The 26,735-nt window shown below is 36.9% G+C and overlaps 1 protein-coding gene across 29 annotated transcripts in view; it reads right to left on the bottom strand.

The window, feature by feature from the left end:
- The window catches only part of CPLANE1 (ciliogenesis and planar polarity effector complex subunit 1), a 138,045-nt gene that overhangs the window by 94,351 nt on the left and 16,959 nt on the right, over positions 1–26,735 (bottom strand). For 25 of the 29 annotated variants that reach the window (XR_007410379.1, XR_007410378.1, XM_049109321.1 and 22 more), the window contains 13 exons: positions 26,517–26,620; positions 24,764–24,946; positions 21,681–21,930; positions 21,353–21,508; positions 20,421–21,190; positions 19,023–19,231; positions 18,743–18,823; positions 15,355–15,519; positions 12,669–12,806; positions 11,333–11,506; positions 5,843–6,071; positions 4,573–4,712; positions 139–356 (listed from right to left, as the gene is read on the bottom strand). Coding sequence is in view for 27 of the 29 variants with exons in the window: in XM_049109321.1 (XP_048965278.1) it covers positions 139–356; positions 4,573–4,712; positions 5,843–6,071; positions 11,333–11,506; positions 12,669–12,806; positions 15,355–15,519; positions 18,743–18,823; positions 19,023–19,231; positions 20,421–21,190; positions 21,353–21,508; positions 21,681–21,930; positions 24,764–24,946; positions 26,517–26,620 (2,817 nt within the window). In the remaining 2 variants the exon portion in view is untranslated. The remainder of the gene's footprint in view (positions 1–138; positions 357–4,572; positions 4,713–5,842; positions 6,072–11,332; positions 11,507–12,668; positions 12,807–15,354; positions 15,520–18,742; positions 18,824–19,022; positions 19,232–20,420; positions 21,191–21,352; positions 21,509–21,680; positions 21,931–24,763; positions 24,947–26,516; positions 26,621–26,735) is intronic. The other 4 variants (XM_049109333.1, XM_035715654.2, XM_025436419.3 and 1 more) reach the window with 2 other exon arrangements.

Here is a 26,735-nt window from a genome sequence, read left to right as displayed (position 1 = left end):
TTTAGGGCTTTCATTCTTAACTTGATTATTATCGTTAAGTTGGTTATCTTAAAATTCGTACAAAATCAAGTTTAATGAGTTCATCTAATAAAAAAAAATCAAGTTTAAGTTAATTAAAATATTAAACATTTAGCTTACTTCACTAAGAATAGCTGGCTGAGGACAATATAACGGAGGAGCTGGTAGGTACAAGCCAACTGGCACCAAGCCCCACAGTCTCTTACTCAAGTCCTTGGCAGAGGTGACCAGGAGCTGAAATGTCTCTGATAGAACATCTGCATCGGCCATAACTGCTGCTTTCAATACTTCTTGCACTGAACCAAATAGCAGATTTACATCTTCTTCTTCAATGGGATCTACCAAACACAAAATCAGGTAAATTAAAGTTTATATTATGCTGATCCTTTTCTGTAGTGTAAAATCTCCTATCTGAAAAAGCCAATCATCAAAAACAAACATACTGGATGACATGCAAAACAGGCCAATTTCTAGGGAGAATTTAATAACTATTCTGCTACCATTTTTTTTTTTTAGAGAGAGAAAATGCATGGGAATATGGAGGGGTGGGTGCAGAAGAAGGGGCAGGAGGAGAGGGAGAGAGAATATCTTAAGCAGGCTCCATATCCAGAGCAGAACCCAATGCAGGGCTCGAGCTCACAACCTTGAGATCATGACCTGAGCCAAAATCTAGAGTCAGATGCTTAACCGACTGAGCCACTCAGGCAACCCTCTTCTGCTACTTTAAGATTATAGGCAATTAGAGCATAAGACCTTTTCCAAAATTACATAAGATAGTGTGATGACAACTATATAACAAAAATATACTTGGAATAAGTCCTGCGTCAAAAAATAATACATGAAAAAATAATGGGAAAAATGTCAAGAAAGACACGTAAATAATATACAACCTTATGTGAATGAAGGCAGTGGGAAAGTAATTTTTTTCTTTTTCTTATTAGTCCACCATAGTATTTTTTTTTTTAAGATTTTATTTAATTACTCATGAGAAACCTACAGAGAGCAGCAGAAACACAGGCAGAGGGAGAAGCAGGCTCCCTATAGGGAGCCTGATGCAGGACTCAATCCCAGGACCCCAGGATCACAACCTGAGCCAAAGGCAGAGATGCTCAACCACTAAGCACCCAGGTACCCAGTACTTTTTTTTTTTTTTTAAGAGAATGCATGCATACGAGCATGCACATGAGTGAGGGGGAGGCAAAGGGAGAAGGGAGAGACTCTTAAGCATGCTCCATGCCCAGCTTGGAGCCCAATGCCGGGCTGGATCTCACAACCCTGAGATGAAATCTAGTCAGACACTTAACCAACTGAGCCATCCAGGTGCCCCCACCATAGTATTTTTTAAATAAAGGTTAGTAAAAATGACATGTCATACAGCTAAAGAAAAACCAAACAAAATAGTCCTACTATCTGGATTCAACTATATAAATATCAGTATATATGTGGACATGTCCCAGAGGTAAAATGCAAGGAGATGCTGGTGATAGAACTGGAGATTTAGGGGTTTTTATATTTAAAGCATCCTTTAACATATAGAATATAATATGAAAACACTCATGTATCAACTTTTCATCCTTGTCTGATATTAACATTGTTGGTATATTCAGTTAATTTTTTTTAATGTTACCGATACAGCAGAAATTTCTTATTGTACCATTCATATTCTACTCACTCTCACCAGAGATAGCTACTAGCCACAATCTGGTATTGGAATTCCTATTACACAAATGTTATGGCCTCCTATTCTGTACTCTATAAAACTTGACCTCTTTCATATTTTCTTCTTTTATATATTCCAACTCTTTTTATCTATTTTGTATCTATTTTTATCTTTCTCTCTGTGTGTGTATATATATATACATATATACCTAGAATATATATAAATATAAAGTATATATAAATATATATATGTATTTACCTATAGTTCAAATTCATTTTATACTTCACTAACCATCTGCTGAGTTTGTTTTTAAATCAGTTTATAAGGTATAATTTACATATACTAAAATTCATCCTTAAGTATATAGTTCAATGAGTTTTGGCAAATCTATACAGCCCTGTAAGAACGCCATCACCCCAAAAAAGTTGTCTTACACCTTTCTTTTGGCAACCACTGATCTGTTTCCTGTCCTTATAGTGTTTTTTTTTTTAAGATTTATATATTTATTTGAGAGAGGGGGAAGCAGAGGGAGAGTGTGAAGGGGAGAGAAGCAGATGGAAAGAATCCTTCATGCAGATTCCCCGTGTGGAACTGACATGGGGTTCAATTCGACAACCCATGAGTCTGATAATCAACTGAGCCACCTAGGTGCCCTCCTTATGGTGTTACTTTTTATTTATTTTTTTTTTAATTTTTTTTTTTTTAATTTATTTATGATAGGCACACAGTGAGAGAGAGAGAGGCAGAGACACAGGCAGAGGGAGAAGCAGGCTCCATGCACCGGGAGCCCGATGTGGGATTCGATCCCGGGTCTCCAGGATCGCGCCCTGGGCCAAAGGCAGGCGCCAAACCGCTGCGCCACCCAGGGATCCCCCTGGTGTTACTTTTTAATAACATGGCACATAAATGGAATCAAACAATATGTAATCTTTCCGACTTCTTTCATTCTGCACAATGGTTCTGCAATTCATCTATTTTGTTGCATGTTATCAGTAGTTTACCTCTCTTCATTATTATTCAATTGTACAGATAACTGAAATTGGTTTATCCATCCACCAGTTGATGAGCATTAGAGTTGTTTCAAGTTTTTGACTATTATGAAAAAAGCTGCCATGAAATTTGTATACAGGTCTTTGGGTGGTTCTATGTTTTTATTATATTTAGGTAAATACCTTAGGCATGGAATCCACTGAGTTTTTATTTCCTCTTTGTTTCTGACTCCTGGAAATTTCCCCCACTTTCTCTATTTATTAGCCTTAAAATGTGTATTTTTATGCTTATGTTTTATATTTTACCTAGAAACACATTTTACTTATAAATTTACTGTGGGAAAGTTTTGCAGATTATTTAAAACAACATATTGTCAAAACTGTAAGTTCAGACTAGGACTTTGTCTTTTTTTTCAAAAGACAACTTTCATGTAGTTACATATCTTTCATCTATTTAAAAAAATATTGACAGGGGTGCCTGGGTTGCTCAGTCAGTTGCGCATCTATCTTCGGTCAGGTCACGATCCTAAGGTCCTGAGATCGAGCCCCACATTAGGCTCCCTGTTCAGTGAGGAGCCTGCTTCTCCCTCTCCCTCTGCTGTTCTCTTGCTCTCTCTCTGTGTCAAATAAATAAAATGTTTAAAAATAAATAAAAACTAAAAAAGTAAAAAGTAAGTTTAAAAAATATTGATAGAAAAGTATCAAAGAAAAGTTTTTAGTCAGATTTCCAAGTATTAGGAGTTCTTTCTGGAAAGAGAAATAAGTTCTAAGAGTTAGAAGTCTCACTGCTGAATGGAGGCATGCACTAATAAAACCACAGGGTCCCACAGGTGTCATTAAACATACAACTTTAGTGCGCCCGGGTGGCTCAGCAGTTGAGCATCTGCCTTTGGCCCAGGGCATGATCCTGGAGACCCAGGATCGAGTCCCACATCGGGCTCCCTGCATGGAGCCTGCTTCTCCTTCTGCCTGTGTCTCTGCCTCTCTCTGTGTCTCTCATGAGTGAATAATTAAAAAAAAAAAAAATACAACTTTAAATACCTGACTTCATTACTCTTCATCTAAATTTCTCCATCTATATCACAGACAAATTTTAAGGGCTCCTGGGTAAATCTATGTAATATATGTGATATTACATTATTTTTAATTTTGTAACACCACTCTAAACTTTTTTTTTTTTAAGATTTTATTTATTTATTCATAGAGACAGAGACAGAGAGAGAGGCAGAGACACAGGCAGAAGGAGAAGCAGGCTCCAAGCAAGGAGCTTGACATGGGACTCGATCCAATTATGCCCTGGACTGAAAGCGGCGCTAAACCACCGAGCCACCCAGGCTGCCCCACTCTGAACTTTTCAAACTAAAAACAAAACCGACTCTGTAATTTATGTACTTAGAAAGAGAACTAAATACTTTTAAGTACCCTCCTGTGTACGAGATTCTAGGACTATGACTACAAAAGAAAATAATCCAAATGTAGCAAAATATAACTAGTAAAAAGATACGTACAGAAAATCAGAGTATTATTCAGTTACTGTAATTTTTTTAAAAGATTTTTATTTATTTATTCATAGAGACACAGAGAGAGGCAGAGACACAGGCAGAGGGAGAAGCAGGCCCCATGCAGAAAGCCCGACGTGGGACTCGATCCAGTCTCCAGGATCACACCCTGGGCTGCAGGCGGTGCTAAACTGCAGCGTCACCGGGGCTGCCCAGTTACTGCAATTTTTTAAGCTGGAATAAGTTTTGGATGCTCCCGTGATTAAGAATAAATAGCAAACTTTAATCTTTGATAAGCTTAACTTCAAAGTTTAATGTAACTGTGGGTATTAACAAGTTTTTTATAATATCATAAAGTCTATATAATTAAGCTGTTACATTGTCAGACTATATGTGGGTAACATACCTGTAACTTGTTTGTATTTTGAGCCCATTTCATTTTTTGCTTCCAATGAGGCTGCCCGACCTAAAAAACACTGCAGCTTTTCCTGGAAAATTTGTGCTGGAGTCAAATTTATTGGTAAATTCAGACTCATTTTCTTGGTCCTGAAATCACATCAAGTTAAGTGAAATGATTCCAAATTTTGAAAAAAATGAAATATTAATACACTAAGAACTAAACATGAAATTTTAAGAAACAGTGAAATTCACTTTTTATTTATCCTCTGTTTTAAAAAGAAATAACTGGAGAGAAAAAAAGAAATAACTGAAGAAGCATTGCATTAAGGAGATTTTTAAGGCTCTCCACAATTATGATACTAATATATCTTCCCATCATCATTTCCCATTACTACCCTACAGTCTACTCTAACCAAACTGAACCAATCTTATCTTTTGCCATAACCTTTGCTCATGTTTGGAATGTTCTCTCACTATAGCTACTCCATTTGTAGAGATCCTGTCTTCTCTCTAATGCCCATCTCAAATGATATCTCCCACATAAAGTATTTCCTGTCCTATGCCTGCTTCATACTATTGCTCTCTCCACTGGAGAACCAGTACTTTTCTTGCCATACTACCTAAATTGTGATAATGTTTTGTCCTAATTTCTCTATTAAACTATAAAACCTTAAACATGGAGACTATGTGTCATTTAAGTTTATATCCACAAAGATACCTGGCATAGAACTTAGTACAGAGAGGTTACTTAATAAATAAATATATGTTGAATTTGAACTGAAAAATATCAGATACAGCAATACCATAATATTCAAAAGAGGTAAAATACAGATAACTAGCTTGATTAGCATGAAATCCAAAACCTACTTAACACAAACTCTCCCACTGACTAAAAGCCCTTTGAGGCCATTATTAACAAATGTGCTAAATACAAAACTTTTCATTTAAATAAAATTTTTAACACAGGAAAGTTGTTGAGCTGTCCAAGACAGTAGCCACTAACTGCATTTAGCTATTTAAATTTAAATTAGATTGAAAATTCAGTTCCTCGGTCTTACTAGGCACATTTCAAGTGCTCAATAGCAGCTACAGGTGACTACTAGCTATCATATTGACAGCACATATAAACAGAACATTTTCAACACTGAAAACAGTGTTATTGGACAATGCTGGAACAAGGATTCCACAAAATGTGGAAATGCCAGCAATGAGAGAAAGAAAAAATAGATGACACTATGTTGCTATTTCTTAACCTAAGTTTGTCTCAAAATACATACCTTATGAAATGGCTATGATGTTTGCAGAATAGTTGGAAGGCCACACCGATGGAAACAGATGTCTTCCAGTCTCCAAGTTTGTGTGCCAACCACACGGCCTCTGGAACGAGGCCACCAATAAGTAATAGTTCAAAGGCATATTCAACTGTCCACACATCAGAAAGATTCTGATCTCTTACGACACTGGCCACCATAGAGTGCTGCAGAGGAATGAGTCGAAGGGACTGTTCTATGCATAAAACAAAATGGAGAGTACAATTACATTTATCAGAACTCACGCCTCTTCACATAGTCACATCTCTGTCTCTCTCTTTTTTTTTTAAGATTTTATTTTTAAGTAATCTTTACACCGAATGTGGAGCTAAAATTTATAACCTCGAGATTAAGAGTCACATGCTCCACTAACTGTGCCAGCCAGGTGCTCCAACCTCTTTAGTATCTTGGGTATTTCTACACAAAATAACAAGGAAGATACACACAAAATGGTTTAAAATATGGGTGCCTGGGTGGCTCAACTGATTAAACATCTGACTTCAGCTCAGGTCATGATCTAGGGGCCTGGGATCGAGCCCTGCGGCAGGCTCTACCCTCAGCAGGGAATCTGTTTCTCCCCTATCCTCTCTTTCTCCCTTTCCCTCTGCCCCCTCCCCTTATTCATGCTCTCTTCCTCTCTCTCTCCCAAATAAATAAATGAAATCTTTAAATAAAAAAAAAAAGATTTTATTTATTTATTCATGAGAAACACAGAGAAAGAGGCAGACACACAGGCAGAGGGAGAAGCAGTCTCCCTGCAGGGAACCTGATGTGGGACTTGATCCCAGTTCCCCAGGATCACAACCTGAGCCAAAGGCAGATGCTCAAACTACTGAGTCATCCAGGTGCCCCAAATAAAATCTTTTTTAAAAACGGTTTAGGGAGTGGCAGCCTGGGTGGCTCAGCGGTTTAACGCTGCTTTCAGCCCAGGGCGTGATCCTGGAGACCCAGGATCGAGTCCCATGTCGGGCTCCCTGCGTGGAGCCTGCTTCTCCCTCTGCCTGTGTCTGTGCTTCTCTCTCTGTGTTTGTCTCTCATGATAAATAAATTCTTTAAAAAAAAAAAAATGGTTTAGGGACACCTGGGTGTCCCTAAATGGTTGAGCGTCGTCTTTGGCTCAGGGCGTGATCCCTGATTCCCAGGTCTGAGTCTCACATCGAGCTCCTTGCATGAAGCCTGCTTCTCCCTCTACCTATGTCTCTGCCTTTCTCCGTGTGTCTCTCATGAATAAATAGAATCTCTTTCTAAACAAATAAAAATGGTCTAAAATAGGGACGCCTGGGTGGCTCAGCGGCTCTGTGGCTGCCTTTGACTCAGGGCATGATCCCAGAGTCCCGGAATTGAGCTCTCCTCAATCGGGCTCCCTGTATGGAGCTTGCTTCTCCCTCTGTCAGTGTCTCTGCCTTTCTCTCTCTCTCTGTCTCTCATGATAAATAAATAAAATCTTTTTTTTTTTTAAATGGTTTAAAAAAATACTTAACATAGGGGTTTTTTTGTTTTGTTTTGTTTTAAGATTTTATTTATTTATTCATGAGAGACAGAGAAATAGAGGCAGAGACACAGGCAGAGGGAGAAGCAGGCTCCATGCAGGGAGCCCGATGTGGACTCGATCCTGGGACTCCAGGATCACGCCCCGGGCCGAAGGCAGGTGCTAAACCGCTGAGCCATCGAGGGATCGCCCTACTTTTTTTTAAACACTGAAGAAGAATATGCCTCATTAGGGGGTCATGAAGTAAATGCCAGCATTCTTAAAAAATGAAACAGAGGGCAGCCCAGATGGCTCAGCAGTTTAGCACCGCCTTCGGCCCAGGGCCTGATCCTGGAGACCCAGGATCGAGTCTCACGTCGGGCTCCCTGCATGGAACCTGCTTCTCTTTCTGCCTGTGTCTCTGCCTCTCTCTCTCTCTCTCTCTGTGTGTGTTTCTCATTAATAAATAAATCTTAAAAAAAAATGAAACAGAACAGGTGGATACAGAAAGAGAAGAGACAGCATTGAGTACATTACATAAAACAACTATAAACACAGTTTAATGAAAACTTTATGTCAGATAGTGTAAACACATATATATACACTTAAATATACCGGGGCACACTGTACCATTTATTTCTGTGTGCTGTTCTGAAATAAATCTCTATTTCTCCTACTAGAAATTTGGTGAGGAGAGATGCATTTATATGACTTTGTATTCCTCAAAGTGTCATGGAATAAAAAACTAATTTGAGGTAAAACTCAAGCCTTTAGGTATTCAATGTATTAATGTTTATAAGAAAGTAGAAAAGAGTAGTGGACAAGATTTCAGCCTTGGATTATATATACAAAGGGTCCCATCCTCCTTAACCTTCTAGATCTTTCTCTAATTAAAATAATGGAATAAGAAACTTGGAAATACAATGACAGAACTGCTAGTTTTTTTCAAAAAATACATATTGCTAACATTCCCACTCACATCCTTAAAATAAAACTGGCAAATGGGATACATGGGTTTCTATTCCTTGAAACGATTAGTTTCTCATGTTACCAACACAGTCTGCCCACACCAAACACACTTTAGCTTTCTGACAAACACATTTGGATAGAAACAAACAAAAAAAAATTGTCATTCACACGAATGTTTGATTCTGCGTAGGCAGAGACCAGAGATTGACTAAATTTTTCCTACTTTTTTATTTCCTATGAGCAAGTTATCATACTATTACAAGAACTTGAATGATTTGATCTTCCGAACATTTTATTGCTTTTATACAGCAAACATCACACCAAATAAGTAACTCAATTCTCAATACATTCTGCCATTAGTTCTGATTTAAAACATTAACATGAAATCTATATTAAGTCAGGCGTGTAAATATCCTTTTTCAAGATATTAGGAAATTAAAGAAACCTAAGGATATATACCAAGTTTCAGGTATTTAAATTTTCAATAATCAGAGTCTTAGGCTTAGAAAGAGATCACAAAACTTTCTTTCCTAGCCTCTCCTCTCATTGAGAAGATTTACACAAGTATTAAAAAGGCACGTATTTGAGCTTTTATTTTATGTATGTTTATGAATATGTCCAAAAACAACTCCATAATTCTATCACCTTTCTTCCCTCCATGTGATAAAGAGCAATCTTCCCTAGGTATATGAAGTGATCTGAAAAGATAAAGATCATGGCAAAGAGCTCAAGTCCTATAAACAATGTAGGATAGAAAAGGCAAGAAACTGAGACAAATTTTTGAAGTCAGGATTTGACCTTTGTTTTTTCAGGTTTTTCTAAAAACCACATGGAGTACCACCTCTCTTCTTCAGTAAAATAATGTGGATTAAGGATACGATTTATTGTCAGAAACTTCACTACCAAAAATAGAAAACACAAGTGATAAATACCTAGGGCTGTAACAAAAAAGAGAGCTTAAATATAAAACCATTGTAATGATAATGAATACAGCTGACCCTTGAACAACATGGGTTTGAACAGGGCAGGTCTCCTTATACACAGATTTCTTTTGATAAATACAGTACAACAATATAAATTTATTTTCTCCTCTGACTTTCTTAACATTTTCTTTTTCTAGCTTACTTTATTCTAAGAATACAGTATATAATACATATACAATACATATTAGCTGTTTCTCTAACAGGTAAGGCATCTGGTCAAGAGTAGGTTATTGACAGTTCAGATTTGGGGAGTCAAAAATTTTATGTGAATTTTTGACTGTGCTGGGGGTCGGCATGCCTAACCTGTGTCATTCATGGGTCAAATGTAGTATCAAATGTACATGGAAATAAGTAATATGTATGTGAGAGCCTTAGAGGAAAGCATAAGAGTGAAAGGAGCACAGGCTGGTAGGGTGAAAAGGCAGAAACACCAGCTGAATCTGAGTTAGGACATAGTAGGCAAGGACATGGTGGACAGGCCAGCACAGCAGGCAGAGCCTGGAATAAGCTGTTTTTGTTCAGACCAGCTCCCTAAAAGAAACCATAATCAGGTCACGACCAACTCTTCTTCCCAGGGAAGCAGGGACACTTGTTGCTGCCTCTATGAAACTGCTAATCACCTTACATCTTGTATAATTCTAACATATGTGTACATATTTACCAGTTCATGTTGCTTCCGGCGAAAGCCCCTTGTACTTAAAGTACAGATTCCTTCCCCTGGCTTACAACATCTGGCCTCTATCCCTGACTTCATCTCACATCATCTTCTATGCTCCAGCCACATTTGCATTTCAGTTTCTCAAATGCATCAGGTTTGTTCTTGTTCTGAGGCTTTTGCACAAGCTCTGGTTAGAATGCTGTTTAAGTCCTGATATGTCCATGGTGGCTCTTTCTTGTCATTAAGAGTTCATCTTGCTGAGTGAAGTAAGTCAGTCGGAGAAGGACAAACATTATATGTTCTCATTCATTTGGGGAATATAAATAATAGTGAAAGGGAATATAAGGGAAGGGAGAAGAAATGTGTGGGAAATATCAGAAAGGGAGACAGAACGTAAAGACTGCTAACTCTGGGAAACGAACTAGGGGTGGTAGAAGGGGAGGAGGGCGGGGGGTGGGAGTGAATGGGTGACGCGCACTGGGGGTTATTCTGTATGTTAGTAAATTGAACACCAATAAAAAATAAATTAAAAAAAAAAAAAAGAGTTCATCTTACACGTCCCAACTCAGAGAGCACTTCCCTCAATTCGCCATCTCCAACAACCACCCAATCACAATGTATTACTCTATTTCAGTCCTCTGCATATCAACTATTACCATTTGATATATTTTGTTTATGTATTCACTTATTTAATTTTCTGTTTCAAGCTATTAGATGTAAACTCCATAAAGTAACAGGTATTTTATCTGTTTTGTTCATAGCAATCAGAATAAGTTTATTTCATACATCAAAAAAACTACCAATATCTTCATATTATTAACCTCATATGGTGCAAACTAATATATTTCTAGCGCCTACAATGCTGCTTGGCACACAGCAGACACTTAATAAAATTAGTGGAATAAAATGAACATCATAGACATCTGTGTACATGTTTCTCTCCATAAGGGCAGAGCAATTCTCTATGCGCTAATCTGTGGTACATTTTGACATTGATAAGATGATTAAATAGAGCAAAGTAAATGATCCAAAGAGAATTATAAAAGCAAATCGTCCAAATAAAATTATAAATTAGCATGCTCAAAATTTATTAAATTTCCATTTTATATAAATGAAGGTGACAGTCCTTTTACTTTAAAAATGGAAACTTTATAAAAAATACCATTTTGTCTAAAATTTGTAATTAAGAATCCATACTCAATAAAAACAAGCCCAAGCAATTACTTATTTCAGATTTTATTCATTTACATACAGTCACTGGGAATCTATGAGTCACACACTAAGTTAGAACAGTATTTCCATAGAATAACGATCACTGTCTAAGTCGATTTTAAATACTATGTGAAAAAACAAAGTGAGAAAATTATTTGCTTACTAACCTGTTTCAACATGAAGGGGAGGAAGAACGTTCACATTGTGAGGTGGCAAAATGCAAAGTGGCTGGTTGGTGAAATAGGCGGCCATGAACCGGGCCATGGACTGGATAACCCTCACTGCCGCCTCAGGACGAACCCTTCTAGTCATTCCAAACTCACAGGGAGGCTTCTCAGGAACTAAGGAATACAGCAAACGACCAAAGGAGATTCTGATCAAACTATCAAAAGTGGTAAGTTCCCAATATTATACAAGAAGAAAATTGTAATTAAAAATTTTTGCTGAGACAATGACCTATATAAGCTAATTTATAATAGGTATCTGTGTTTCCTGAGGACAACTGAACAAAAATAATTAGCCCGTAATTATGAGCATATACACTTAGGAACTACTGAGGACTTCAAGTTGCCAGTTTTATTTTAAAACATGGAGGGATAAATAGAAAACAATCCAGCCATGATGCACTTGTAAGCTTAGATTTCATTATTTTCCCTTCTGCCTTCCCTTTCCAATTTTTTTTCTTCGATAAAAGGAGGCAGAGCTTACTATAAAAATAATCTGAAAGCACTAGAACGGTGATTCTTTTTTTTTTTTAAGGTTTTATTTATTTGAGAGTAAGAAAAAGAGCACAAGCAGGGAGAGGAACAGAGGCAGAGGCAGAAGCAGACTCCCCCACTGAGCATGGAGCCCGACATGGGGCTCAATCCCAGGACCCTGAGATCATGACCCGAGCCACAGGCAGATGCTTAACCGACTGAACAACCCAGGAGCCCCTAGAACAGTGATTTTTAATGCTGTTTTCTGTACCATTAGATCTGGGGATTAGGATACACTCCCCTTAGTAAGAGTGGTTCACTTTTATAAGATTCTTTGGTGGTAGGGAGGGACAAAAGGAAAATGTGGGGCGGAGAAAGTGGGGTGGGGGGATAGGAGTTACATCAGGATTTCTGCAGTGATTGATATATAAACTAGCAGGAGCAAATGTGTCACCTCCATTTGAGAATCAAAGCTCAGTAATATAAACTGGCATTCAGAAATTTGAAAATAGGTAAGCTACTAAATCTAAATACTAAGTTAACATTAATTTTTATGAAATTTCTGGCAGGACACCTGAGTGGCTCAGTTGGTTAAGCATCCAACTCTTGATTTCAGCTTAGATCAGATGATGTCAGGATTGTGAGATCAAGCCCTGAGTCAGGCTTGTGCTTGGTGTGGAGAGTGCTTGGGATTCTCTCCCTCTCGCTCTCCTCCTCTGTTTCTTTCTCTCTCTCTCTCTCTCTCTCTCTCTCACACACACACACACACACACACACACACACACACACAAATTAATTAGGTCACCTGGGTGGCTCAGCAGTTGAGCATCTGCCTTTGGCCCAGAGTGTGATCCTTGAGTCCCCAGAATGGGGTCTGCATAGGGCTCCCTGCATGGAGCCTGCTTCTCCCTCTGCCTGTGTCTCTGCCTCTCTCTGTGTGTGTCTGTCATGAATTAACAAAGAAAATCTTTTTTAAAAAATTAATTAATTAAAATAAATTTAAAAATAAAATTTATGGCCCCAAAAATAGCAAAATGTTTTTCTTTCCCAGAAGTCACTTGATACATATTCACAATATTAAGTTCTATGTGCATGTGAACCACTTGTATCTTATATACCTCAGCACCTAACACCACTCCTCTCATAGTAGGCACTCAAGATTATTGTTAATAAGCTTTTTTTAATAAAAAGAATCTTGAAAAAATCTTTTTAGCCTTCAAGCAGTACTCTTCATTTGGTCACTAAAAGTTTGGAGAAAACATACTACTACTTCACATTAAGCTTAAAAATATACGAGAACGAATTATTTTCTCCAGCATTAAACTTACTATAGGATTATACCAAGGCAAGATTTCCAGTAATCTTAATCATACAAAAATCATTATTGGAACCTCAAAAATAAGCTCCTTTAATGTGAAGCAACTTAATTCTAAAAGATGGTCACAGAGTAAAACTGTATCAACTCAGAGGTAAAAAAAAAATTTGAAATGGTAATTCTGTATGTGGCACAGTGATGACGTTAATAATGAAAACCTTAGCCAGTAAAAATTATTACTTTATACAATGATTTAATAAGGTAAGTGTGCAGGAAAGAGTTAAAAGAACAGGCTTGAAAAAAAAAAAAAAAAAAAAGAACAGGCTTGCTTATAATGTTGGCCCTTGGATGGCATCTGGGAACGTGGATTTGGGGAAGATTCCCACCACCTTAACTGATGAGAATGGCTCCCTGGACCTGTTTGTACAAATAATGTGGTTTATGTTAAACAGCTGTGGTTCTTCTGAGAGTGTAGAATTTTGGGACAGGCTAAGCAGAAGGGTCTACATGACTCGCCAGCCTCTAATTAAAAAGCCTGGGCACTGAATCTCTAAATGAGCTTCCTTGGTAAATTATATTTACACGTGTTGACACAACCTGTTGCTAAAGGAATCAAATGTGTCCTGTGGAACTCCACTAGGAAAGTATTCTTAGAAACTTGAAATTATTAGTAATGCCCACAAAAATTTATGTACACTGCAGCACTACTTAAAACAATAAACAGGTGGCAGCAACTAAAACATGCAATAGATGCAATATGGGATCCCTGGGTGGCGCAGCGGTTTGGCGCCTGCCTTTGGCCCAGGGCGCGATCCTGGAGACCCGGGATCGAATCCCACGTCGGGCTCCCGGTGCGTGGAGCCTGCTTCTCCCTCTGCCTGTGTCTCTGCCTCTCTCTCTCTCTCTCTGTGACTATCATAAATAAATAAAAAATAAAAAATAAAATAAAATAAAATAAAAACATGCAATAATGGGGGAAATGTTTAATAAGTTTTCAAAAAAGACTTATTTACACTGGAAAATATTAATCAAGATATTAAATTCTAAAAGATTATAAAAACAGAATACACAGCTCTAATATACATATATAATATAAACATAGAAAGTCGTCAAATTATAAGTGACTTCTTCTTTATACTTTTCCATATTTTCAAAATTATCTAAAATGAACACATATTACTTCCATAATGAACACAAAGATTTTAAAAGATAAAAATCACAAAAAGTAAGAAATCCATTAACAGTGGCTAAAATAATAAAAACCTAAGTTGGCATAATATATGTTTATATATATCTTCCACTCTGGGTATTGCTTAATTTAAATACATCTCTTTGGAAAGGGCAATGCAGATATCCCGAAGCCTCTGAAACAAATTAAAAAAAGAGACTTGGAATACCTCAGAAAGTGATGTTCATCACTTTACTAAATCACTTTAAGCAACAGTTAAAGAAAATATGAGTATGTTTAGGAAAAATAATTGGATACCTGATATTATTTCTAACAAATATGGCTGTGAGAAAACAATTCTATCAATTCAGCAGGCAATTATTGCTAAGGCCTGAGGATGCAAAGATTTTTTTCTTAAGATTTTATTTATTTATTCATGAGAGACACAGAGCGAGACAGAGAGAGAGAGGGAGAGAGAGGCAGAGACACAGGCAGAGGGAGAAGCAGGCTCCATGCAGGGAGCCCGACATGGGACTCGATCCCGGGTCTCCAGGATCACAACCTGGGCTGAAGGCGGTGCTAAACCGCTGAGCCACCTTGGCTGTCTGGATGCAAAAATTTAAAAAACAAAAACAAAAACAAAAAAACCCATGATAAGGATCCCTGGGTGGCGCAGTGGTTTGGCGCCTGCCTTTGGCCCAGGGCGCGATCCTGGAGACCCGGGATCGAATCCCACGTCGGGCTCCCGGTGCATGGAGCCTGCTTCTCCCTCTGCCTGTGTCTCTGCCTCTCTCTCTCTCTCTCTCTCTGTGACTATCATAAATAAATAAAAATTTAAAAAAAAAAAAAAAAAAAAACCATGATAATTGTTATTGAGAAGTTGACAGGTCAAAATTCACCATAACATAATTTAGTCAGAGCAACTAACTTTTATGCATAAGCAATTTCATATCTAAACCTACGAATAAAAAGAATGAAATTACACATACTGGTTGTTGAAATACATACCTGAACAATCCTCATTTTCTTTTACAGGTAGGTGGGACCCCCTCAATATTTCTCTTACTAGTTGATCACATAATCCTTGAGCATCATTTAAATTATAGCTATAGAGGTAACAGTATAAAAGAGAAAGATAATAGCGCATCTGAAGAAAACATGATCTTCTTCCTCCTTAAACAAGAAAGAATTAAACTTACATTAAGAACACGTTAGCAACTTTTTTTTTTAAAGTTTATTTATTTAAGTAATCTCTACACTGAACATGAAGGTCAAATTCACAACTCCAAAATCAAGAGTCACACACTCTTCCAAATAAGCCAACCAGGCACCCCAGCAAGGTAATGTTCTTGATCTGGGTGCAAGATAGACAGGCATGTTCTCAGCTTATGAGAGCTGTACACTCAGGTTATGTGGATTTTTCTGTATTTTACACTTCAATAAAAGTTTTTTTTTTCTTAAAACAATACTTTGTTCTTTTTCATTTTAAGTTCTGAACGATTTTATTATCTTTCATCAGGCCCTAGGATGACTAAGATGTTATTCCAAGAGAGCTGCAAATCCTCATCAACTCAGCACTGAGGTCCATTAACAACATTTATCTCAAGTACACATGGCATAAAACAAAAGGAAACATGCTAAAAAAGAAAACGCCAAGATACCATACATATATCAATCAGTCAAAGAGACTTCCCAAAGAAGCACTATCCAAAGAGATAGGAGCCCCTGACCACTGTGTCCAAGTATCTGAAGGGTGTTTAGAACTGACACCTTATCCATTCCTCCTGAGTAAAAGAATTCCAATTTTGGGGGGCTAACAATGCACCCAGGGGTGCCCAGCTGGTTCAGTCAGTGGAGCATGAGACTCCTGATCTTGGAGTTGCAGGTTCAAGCTCCATGTTGGGGACAGAGATAACTTAAAAATTAAAAAAAAAAAAAAATCTTTAAAAAAATAAATAATGCACGATCTCACTTAGATGTGGCCATGTAAAAAAATAATGACTGAATTATAAACCAAAAGAAAACACTGGATAGAACTTCCAGAAAAGCTGCTTGGAGGGAGGTAACTCATCTAGGAGGTGCACCCTTTCTTGTCCTTCCTGCTTTCTTCCTTTCTGCTGTCAAGAATATGGATGTGATGGCTGGAGTCCGAGTACTCATTTTAGCTCATGTAATGGGCCTTAAGATCGGAAGCAATGCACTAAGGTGACTGAGTAGAAAAACTAAAGGAGCACGGGTCTTTAACTAGACCATAGGAACACCAAATCAGCCCCAGAGTGTGAATTTCTGGTCTCCTTTTCTAAGACAGAGAAATAAATTTTCTTATTAAAAGAAGTTATTAATTTCAGTCTCTATTATTAGAAGCCATTTTTAGTGGATACAATTAGAAAAGAAATTAAATGTAAAGGTTCAGAATGGAATTCATTTCTCCATCAGAACTTCTCACCTTCTTGAATGTCACACCTCTTCATCCAGTTGGACAATCCCCTACTGAGAATGCCATTAGACTTCTTTCTCCAAATCTACTCAGTCACCAAGTCCAACTGATCAAACCTATTGTCTGTCAAGTATAACCTCTGTTCTCCACTACTCTTGACATTGCTTTGATTCAGGACCTCCTCAACAGACTAATTTTCCTGCTTCCATGTGAGACTTACATATCTACACCACATTTCTACAAATGACCCTCCACACTGCACCAAAGGAAATTTTCCAAATGGCCTATATTCATTTAAAAAGTTCTCTTTCCTACATAAAGTTTCTAACTGATCCCAATCTCTTTGGGATAAAATCTTAATCCCTTGACAATACATACAGTATGTTCCTTATCATCTATTCTCTATATATCTCTCACCTTAGCTCTCACCACCTTACCCCCAATATTGCATACATATATAATTTAGTCCTATTAAACAACTTACAATTTACCAAATTGTCATGGTTTCTCACATCTTTTTGCTTTTATAATGCTATCTTCTTTGTTAAATCATTACTTCTATTTTAACTGGCTGATTTATATTCAATTTTATTTTTTTTTATTTTTTTAAATTTTTTTTTTAATTTATTTATGATAGTCACAGAGAGAGAGAGAGAGGCAGAGACACAGGCAGAGGGAGAAGCAGGTCCCATGCACCAGGAGCCCGACGTGGGATTCGATCCTGGGTCTCCAGGATCGCGCCCTGAGCCAAAGGCAGGCGCCAAACCGTTGCGCCACCCAGGGATCCCTATATTCAATTTTAAATGTCAATTCCTGGGGTACCTGGGTGGCTCAGTTGGCTAAGCATCTGTCTATGGCTCAGGTCATGATCCAGGAGTCCCAGGATGGAGCCCCAGAGTCAGGCTCTCTGCTGAACAGGAGTTTACCTCTCTCTCTCCCTCTGCCTCTGCCTCTCCCCCACCTCCTACTTTCTCTCACTCTCTCTCATTGTCTCAAATAAAGAAGTAAAATCCTTAAAGAAATTTTTTTAATGTCAACTGCTCCAAGTTTTCCCCAGACTAATGCTGACACTCCAGCCTTAGGTTGTGGGAAGTGCTCTTCTGTGCTTCCCCAGCACCTACCAAACAACATAACAAGAAAAGTGCTAGTTGTTTATGTAATCTCTCCATTTTATGGGCAACTTAAGGGTAAAGTTATTTATTTCAGTTAACCCTAGTACCTACTACAGTACTAGGGACATACAGGGCCCTTGATAAATACTGGTTAAATAGGAGAATGAATGAAATATACAAAGAAGTCATAAAATTAACTTAATAATTGGCCAAACCTGACCATGTGATAGTTACAGTCATGGCTAGTTCCAAGGTTGCTAGCTGAGAACTTCTGTCATCCTAGCCTACCCTCAATACCATAAAAGCTATCACCAGTTTCTAGAATCTACAATCCTATAGTCTCATCAAAAATTCCATGAAGAAAAAAAAAAGAATTCCATGAAGCCCATACTTAACCCAACAATCAGTCTAACTCACAGGAAATTCTTCAAGTTGAAATACTTAAGGACAGAGAGCCTTAGCTCCATGCTTCTCTAAGTCTGTAAAAAGCAAATGGCCAAAAAAACATTATTTTATTTAGGATCTAAATCTCATTTAAAAAAAAAAAATAATAATAAATAAATCTCATTTTTCCCCATCAATAATTAATCACAACTCACTAACCAAAAGAAAGGACAGAGGGAGCCTCCTCTAGGTAATGGAAAAAATTCTTGGTGCTACAAATTCCAAGACAAAAAACAATTTTAAATAACTATTTCTGACAGTCAAGTTGCCTACCATTATGTATTCCATTCGAGCATTAATTGTGAGTACTCAGAAACTTTGGAATTATTTTTAAACTCTACAGCATTCCAAAATACGTTCCTACCAATATTATGGTGACTATTATTTTTTAACACTCTCCTACCTTTCTCTTGGGTTTCTTGTAGTGCTTTCTTCCACAATTGAACAGATTTTTCATATGATCCTAACAGGAAATATTCTTCACCTACAAAGTTTTTAACCAACAACCAGTCATGGTTAATGACATTACTTTATAAAAATTTACTTCATTTTAAAATTTAGTGGATGCAGCTCAGTTAGAAACTATTTTGAAAAACAAGGAATCACAAGCAATTAATAAAATCAAAGCCCAGTTAACAACATTGCTTATTCACAGAGTTGGAAAATGTTTATAAGCTACTGACCATTGATAGATTTAAGTTCCAAGCCTTGGTTCACATGAACTCCAGCAGTCTGTAAGTTAGCCTGTATATGACATAACAGAGCCTTGACAGTAGATGCTTCTTGTGCCATCTTTTCCATTAACTGCCTGTCATCTTCAGGAAGTCTTTGACTTAATTGTGTTTGATACCATAAAGTTTTTTTGTACAATACTCTCCAGAGGACAATCAATCTGCAGACAAAATTAAGTGATCATCAAAACCAAATTTCAGACTAGGAATAAAAATGAGTACAGTCTCCTACTTAGCCTTATTACTTTTGCCTATACTCTTTACTGATATAATAATGTATATACAAACTGATCAGATTTAAACAGCACAAAGTCCACTGATCCAAAAATACATAATATATTTTTTAAATCTTTTTTTAAAGATTTTATTTATTTATTCATGAGAGACACAGAGAGAGAGGCAGAGACACAGGTAGAGGGAGAAGCAGGCTCCATGCAGGGAGCCCAATGTGGGACTCGATCCTGCAACTCCAGGATCACGACCTAAGCTGAAGGTAGATACTCAACTGCTGAGCCACCCAGGTATCCCAACATTTTTTAGATCTTCGTGGTTATTTTTCTGTAGCGCTTACCTAAACCAACATTATTCAATACTTGGAGATATATCATGGCTGCCCAAGACTAATAAAATACATGTGTTGAATAAAACTCGGCATAAATTCTACAATATTTTAAAATAACATAAAAATTTATTAATGCCGACTGGTAATAGATACAGGGTTTCTTTTAAGATTTATTTATTTATTTATTTATTTATTTATTCATTCATTCATTCATTCATTTATTCATGAGAGACAGAGAGAAAGAGAAGGAGATAGAGGCAAAGGCAGGGAGAAGCAGGCTCCCCCTGGAGCTGGGAGCCTGACACGGGACTCAATCCCAAGATCACAGGATCACAACCTGAGGCAAAGGCAGACGCTCAACATACTGAGCCACCCAGGCACCCCCTAATACAGGGTTTCTTTTAAGGATCATAAAAACATTCTGGAAGGGCACCGGGTGGCTCTGTCAGTTGGGCATCCAATTCTTGGTTTCTGCTCAGGTCGTGCTCTCCAGGTTGTGGGATCAAGCCTTGCATTGGGCTCAGCGAGGAGTCTGCTTGGGATTCTTTCCCCTTTCTTCTCCCTCCCCCTCTGTTCCTCCTCACTCTCCCTCAGATAAATGAATAAAATCTTAAAAAAAAAAATTCTGCAATTAGTGCTAATGGTTCTAAAACCTTGTGACTATACTAAAAAGCATTGAATTTTACACTTTAAAATGGTGACTTTTTCAGTATGGGAATTTTATCTCAATTTTTCAAAAAGGAAAACATCTATAATGTTGATAGTACCCTAACAGAAAGTAATTATACCTGTGTCCTGGTTGTTGAGCAAGATTTACTACTTGAGGACAAATCTTGAAAGATGAGTTCCAGGACCATTTTTCCTGAGAACCACTATCTTGAAACATTTGAAAAATGGGTACCACCAGTTTGTCTTGATTTGCTGTTCTACTTCCATCAGTTGAGGCTGAAATAACTTCAGGTTGAAGACCATATATAGCATTTAAATTATCGGCTACCATTTTAAGTAAATGAAAACTAGCCAAAAGCTTCTCTGAGAATAACTGACCCTGTTGTTGCTGAGTCAGCAAAAGCTTTATAGTATTTGAGGTCAGCTTTACCAAATGTCCCACATCTTGTTTGTATCTCATATCCCAATACTGGATTGATAAACACTGATGAAAAAGTTGAAAGATACAAAGGACCCATGCATTTTGGCCTGTGCTCTTGTTTAAAAAAATATCTAGTTTGGGGAAAGGACATTTTATAAATTGAAGAATGTAGAAAAAATGAGTGATACAAACTACCGTGTAATTCAACATTACATTTTTTTCCATCACATTTTTTGAAATTCCTATAGTCCATGCTGCAAGGAGATTTTTCTGGACAGAATGCAGTTCTGTAATGGTTTTATCTGTTTCCTTGACATTATCTTTTGCATGTATTGTGTCAAACATAGATGCAAATTCCAGTCTTCCCTCCTTGACACTACTGAACAATGGATCATTTTTTTTATTCCAAAGTGAGAATAAGTTGTTCGGAAAGTGATTGCCTTCATTAGTTTCTTCTGCTTCAAAATCCTAAAATGTGAGTGAAAAAAATTTATACTTAATATCATGTAACACCTTACAAGTAAAATCACTGATGTCCTCAAATTTCTTTCCCTTTAACAAAACAAATGTTTCTTGGAATAAAGTCAATATGTAACTGTTCAAAGTAAATAAAACACTGCTACTAAGTACCTGGAAATCTGCTGTTTTTTCACTTAACTTCATTGTTTCTTCTGTCTGTAAGAATCTGGGGACAGTAGAATCAGCTAAACTTTGATTTCCTTGGTGTTTTAACAGGCTAGATCTCAGGGAATCCAGTGATCGTAAGTTCAGCCCTTTGCCTTTTGGCTGTAGAAGATAAGAGATTTCTAAGAGTAAAAGTTTATCTGTAATTCCACCACAAACAATTACAAATTCTATAGACAACTGTACACAATCCAAGGACATTACTGTCAGTATGGTTTTAATCTGGAAAGACTAAGCAGCCAACTTTTACCAATGATACCAAAAAGCACTATACCTTAGACAATATCATACTTTGATATGTTTTCTCAAGCCTCTGGGTTGAATCAAGTAGAAGGGATCTCATGAGCACTGACGGAGACAGGTTATCAACAAATCGAAGGGTTGTGACCATGTATCCATCAGAAATAATGAGGTAGGGTAACCGGGAGTGTGCTTTTATGGAAAATCTCTGTCTCATGGGGTCACTATCAGAAGCTGATGAGTCTACAGAATTATTTGAATCTTGAAATGTAAACTGCTGTGGTCTAGCAAACAAACACAAAATTAAAGAATTAGTAAGAGAAAAATCTTAAAGGAAACAATCATATTATTCCAAAGAAAAGCAAAACAACAATTAAAAGCTACACAATGATAAAAAAGCCAGTTAAACACACTAACATTTAATTGCATATATCTCTAAGGAAAACACAAATGTTAAATAATATGTAGATTTATGTTTTTTAAATGCCCCCTGAATTGTGGCATTTACTCTATTTTGTTTTTAGTTTTAAACAAACTATTTCAGAAAAGAATTAAGGTAGTTCATTTTTACTATTAGAGAGTTAATAGTAAAGTTTCCTTCTTACCATATATAAATATAAGAATATAATTATGAAAAAAGAATGTAATTATGAGTTATGAATATACTTGTTATTAAGGAGGAGAAAGAAGGGGAGCCTGGGTGGCTCAGTTGGTTGAGTGTCCAACTCTTGATTTCAGCTCAGGTCATGATCTCAGGGTTGTGGGGCTGAGCCCTGAGTCGGGCTCTGCACTAGGCTTGGAATTTGCTTAAGATTCTCTGTCCCTTGGACAGCCCGGGTGGCTTAGAGGTTTAGTGCCGCCTTCAGCCCGGGGTGTGATCCTGGAGACCCAGGATCGAGTCCCAAGTCGGGCTTCCTGCATGGAGCCTGTTTCTCTCTCTGCCTGTGACTCTGCCACACTTTCTCTCTCTCTCTCTCTCTCGAATAAAAAAATAAAATCTTAAAAATAAAAAATGTCTTTCCCTCTCCCTCTGCCCCTCTCTCTCTTACAAAAAAGGAGGGGGAGAAAAAAACTGAGAAAGACATTTGGAAAAGATGGTAGTGACTAACTTTTTATCAGTTTTAGATTAAATTTGACGAGTTTCCATATAAATGTACTTATTTACTGTTATGTTGGTGTACCTGATTAGGATTACTCAATATCGCTGCTTATTAACTTTGGGGCTTTATAAAGAGATCAAATAATCAATAATATATTATAATCTCTTTCTGGTTAGGAAATTATTCAAATACAGGTTTTATTGGCCAAATAGTCAACAACAGGAGACTAGTTAAATATAGGACATACACACCACAAGGAATCTATAGAACATTAAAAAATTACTTCATGGAAAGATGTATAATATAAACTGTTTAATCAAAAAAGCAAAACAGTAAACAGCATATATCATAGAATTCATTTTGTTTTAAAAAAGAAACTAATATTATTATTATAAAGTCATACATACTTTTTTTAATTTGTAGGACAATACACTAAAACATTAATAATTGTTATTTGGGAGAAATAGGATTACAAGAGTATTTCATTTTCTTTTTTTTGTTTGTTTGTTTGTTTTGGAGTATTTCATTTTCTACACTAGTTTTACAGCATTTGATTTCTAAGTTTCTTTTTTTAAATAATAAAGATGTATTTCTTTTATAATCAGAAAAAGTAATCCAATTTAAAAGGTCCTAAATTAATTCTTTTTTTAATATTTTATTTATTTATTCATGAGAGACACAGAGAGGCAGAGACAGGCAGAGGGAGAAGCAGGCTCCATGTAGGGAGCCAGACGTGGGACTCGATCCCAGGTCTCCAGGATCACGCCCAAGGCTGAAGGCGGCGCTAAGCCCTTGAGCCACCCGGGATGCCCCCTAAATTAATTCTAAAAAATATGAGGCAATTCAAGTCAATTATGAATTGGACCTTAAAAAATAAGGAAAAATACTTTCACTGCAGGAAGAGACAAACTGTTCAACTAGAATTTTCTAATACTAAAAATTAAGCATCATTTTTTGCTAAATATAATCAAGGACACACCTGTCCTCAATTTCCTTTCTTTGAGGCAATGGCAATGGATTGATTTCAAAGGACTTTTCCAATTTTTTTGTTTTGTCAATACCTGTGTATACATGTCAGGTCATATCTAATATCAACATCAATAACAACAAATATTTACTGAACACCTACTTTATGTCAGAACTGTGCAAAAAAAAAAAAAAAAAAGAACTGTGCTAAGCAGTTTATTACTAATTATTTTTTTACTTCATTCTCTCAACCCTAAGAAATAGAGTAATTTACACTTCACAGTAAAAAAAAAAAAAAAAAAAGACTTAAAGTATAACTTACCTAAAGTCACACAATTAATAAGTAGAAGAACCAAGATTTTTTTTTTAAGAACCAAGATTTAAATTTTTTTTTTTTTAGATTTTATTTATTTATTCATGAAAGACACAGAGGAGAGAGGGGCAGAGATACAGGCAGAGGAAGAAGCAGGCTCCATGCAGGGAGCCCGATGTGGGACTCGATCCGGGGTCTCCAGGATCACACCCCAGGCCGCAGGCGGCGTTAAACCGCTGCGCCACTGGGGCTGCCAAGATTTAAATTTTGGTATGACTCCAAACCCAGCTGCTAACCCACCCCACAATTAAAAATTAACATATGGCTAAATTCTAAAGTCTTCTATTCTTTTCCCACAGTTTTTTCCTTCTTTCCTTTTGAGGAAAAAAAACAGATAAATCCATGTACCAACTTACGTTTGAGTTACTAATTTAACTGCTCTTCTTTTAAAACAATAAAAGATACATCACACTTCTTTGAACTTTTATATAAAAGAAAATAAATGTTTTAGTGCTACTAAATATTTAAGTAACTTATACTTACATAGCCACAATGTCAAATTTTCACCAGGATTAAGCAACAAAAAGAAATAAAGGAAAACTATAAATAAGAAACAGATATTAAGATAACAGACTCAAAGAAAGAATAAGACAATTTGAAAGACAAAATTATTTTACAAAAATACATAGTAAATACCGAAGGAGAAAACCTGAAAACAAAACAATTCAAATGTCTCACCTATATGTTATTAGTGGGTGAAAAGGAATAAATTCTGCTGGCCCAAATTCTATGGAGCAACCAAATGTAATTAATGTCACCAATTCACCTTGACAGGTCAATAAAACCAGGGAGCCACGTTTTAACATACAAGCCAGAAAAAGACTATCGTGAGTCCAGCTGATATCACCTACCCAGTAGGACCTAGAAAAAGCAAGACAGTATATTTAGAGGACTCTACAATGTCTTTCATGATTTAAAATGGCCTAGCAGGGGTGAAACACTCCAAAAATAAGGGGAAAAGAATGAATAGTAGGCAATTATCACATACATTTTGGGTAATTTTACTTCCCAGAAAGAAGGTAAGAAAAAAATGCTTGCTCATAAATATGTATTCCAAACAATATTCCAATCAGAAATTCACAGACAGGTAAGCAAATGATAAGACGAAAATACTCTGTAGAACAGTTAAGTTTTTCAGTCAGTCACATTTTAATTAGAACAACTTTAATCATATTGGTGCCTACAACTAAATCTACTGATGAATTTAAAAGTCAATACCATGCCTGTCCTCTCTGCAGCTTGCCAGAGGTCCATGCAGCAGCACACTCTCTTCCCTAAAGCTATCTTTACCACTCCGTAACTATCTGGTAATATGAATATCTTATGGAGACAGAAAGTAGCTCCTCATGTAAATAATGACACTCTAAGTCAAGCAGCCTACTGCACTGAGACCAGTAATATTTTTTACTTATTTATTTTATTGAAGTACAATAGAGACATGATGTTACATTAATTTCAGATGTAAGAATAAATAATACCTTTAGAAAGGAACTTTTGGGGAGGAAAAGAAAATGAAGGGGAAGGCTAGATAGGCCTGAAAACTGGGAATTCAGAGATTCAGAAAAGGAAATTAAGAAGTCTAAGAGGAAATCTTCCTACTCTATAATCCCAAGTAGATCCTGGTGGTGCCATCCAAAATCATGACTTACGTTGTTATTAACCCATACGCAGAGCATGGCAATTTTGTTTAAAAGCTAACACCTCAGCCTCCCTGAGCATATAATGGTTTTCCCAGTCCAGGATGTCTTCATTTTGGTCTCTAATGAAACTCAATACTTTCCTACCAATTGTGATTCTACTCTTCCTGAGACAATGCAAGAAAAAATAAAAGAAAAAAAGAAAATATGTTCATGTATCTTCCACCCTACCAAGACCCTTTTTTTCTTTAAAAAAAAAAAAAAAAAAAAGATTTATTTATTCATGAGAGACACAGGCAGAGGGAGAAGCAGGCTCCATGCAGGGAGCCTGATGCGGGACTCAATCCTGGGATCCCAGGATCACACCCCGAGCCAAAGGCAGACGCTCAACCACTGAGCCACCCAGGCGTCCCCCAAGACCCTTTCTGAAAGTGAGATTTTCCTTACATGAAGCAATTTTTAGAATCTATTAATCAGGGCAGCCCGGGTGGCCCAGCAGTTTAGCGCTGCCACCTTCAGCCCAGGGCATGATCCTGGTGATCAAGTCCCATGTCTGGCTCTCTGCGTGGAGCCTGCTTCTCCCTCTGCCTGTGTCTCTGCCTCTCTCTCTGTGTCTCTCATGAATAAATAAATAAAATCTTTAAAAAAAAAAAGAATCTATCAATTACAAGTACTGAAAGTAAATTGCATTCTCTATCTAAATACTTATTTAGATATCTTTTGAATTACCAGAGCCTTAAATTTATTAAACTATCAGAAAATTGAAACACTAATAGAAACACAGGAGTTTTTACCTGATAAGTGTAGCTGGAACCACAGGATTCTTATTACTACATCCTCTCAGGCTACCACAGAGAGTAACAAAATTCAGTGTGTTTATGAACAATACCTGAGTTGCCTAGAAAGGAGGGAAAAAAAACCAACAAAACCATTAAATTATTTTGCTTTAATCATTATTTTTGATTCTAGAGACCCAGAGACCTATTATCATATCAATAAACTCTCTTGGAAGT

The sequence above is a fragment of the Canis lupus genome, chromosome 4 (assembly GCF_003254725.2).
Source record: "Canis lupus dingo isolate Sandy chromosome 4, ASM325472v2, whole genome shotgun sequence".
Lineage (NCBI taxonomy): Eukaryota > Metazoa > Chordata > Mammalia > Carnivora > Canidae > Canis > Canis lupus.
This window is presented reverse-complemented; position numbering and strand designations above follow the sequence as displayed.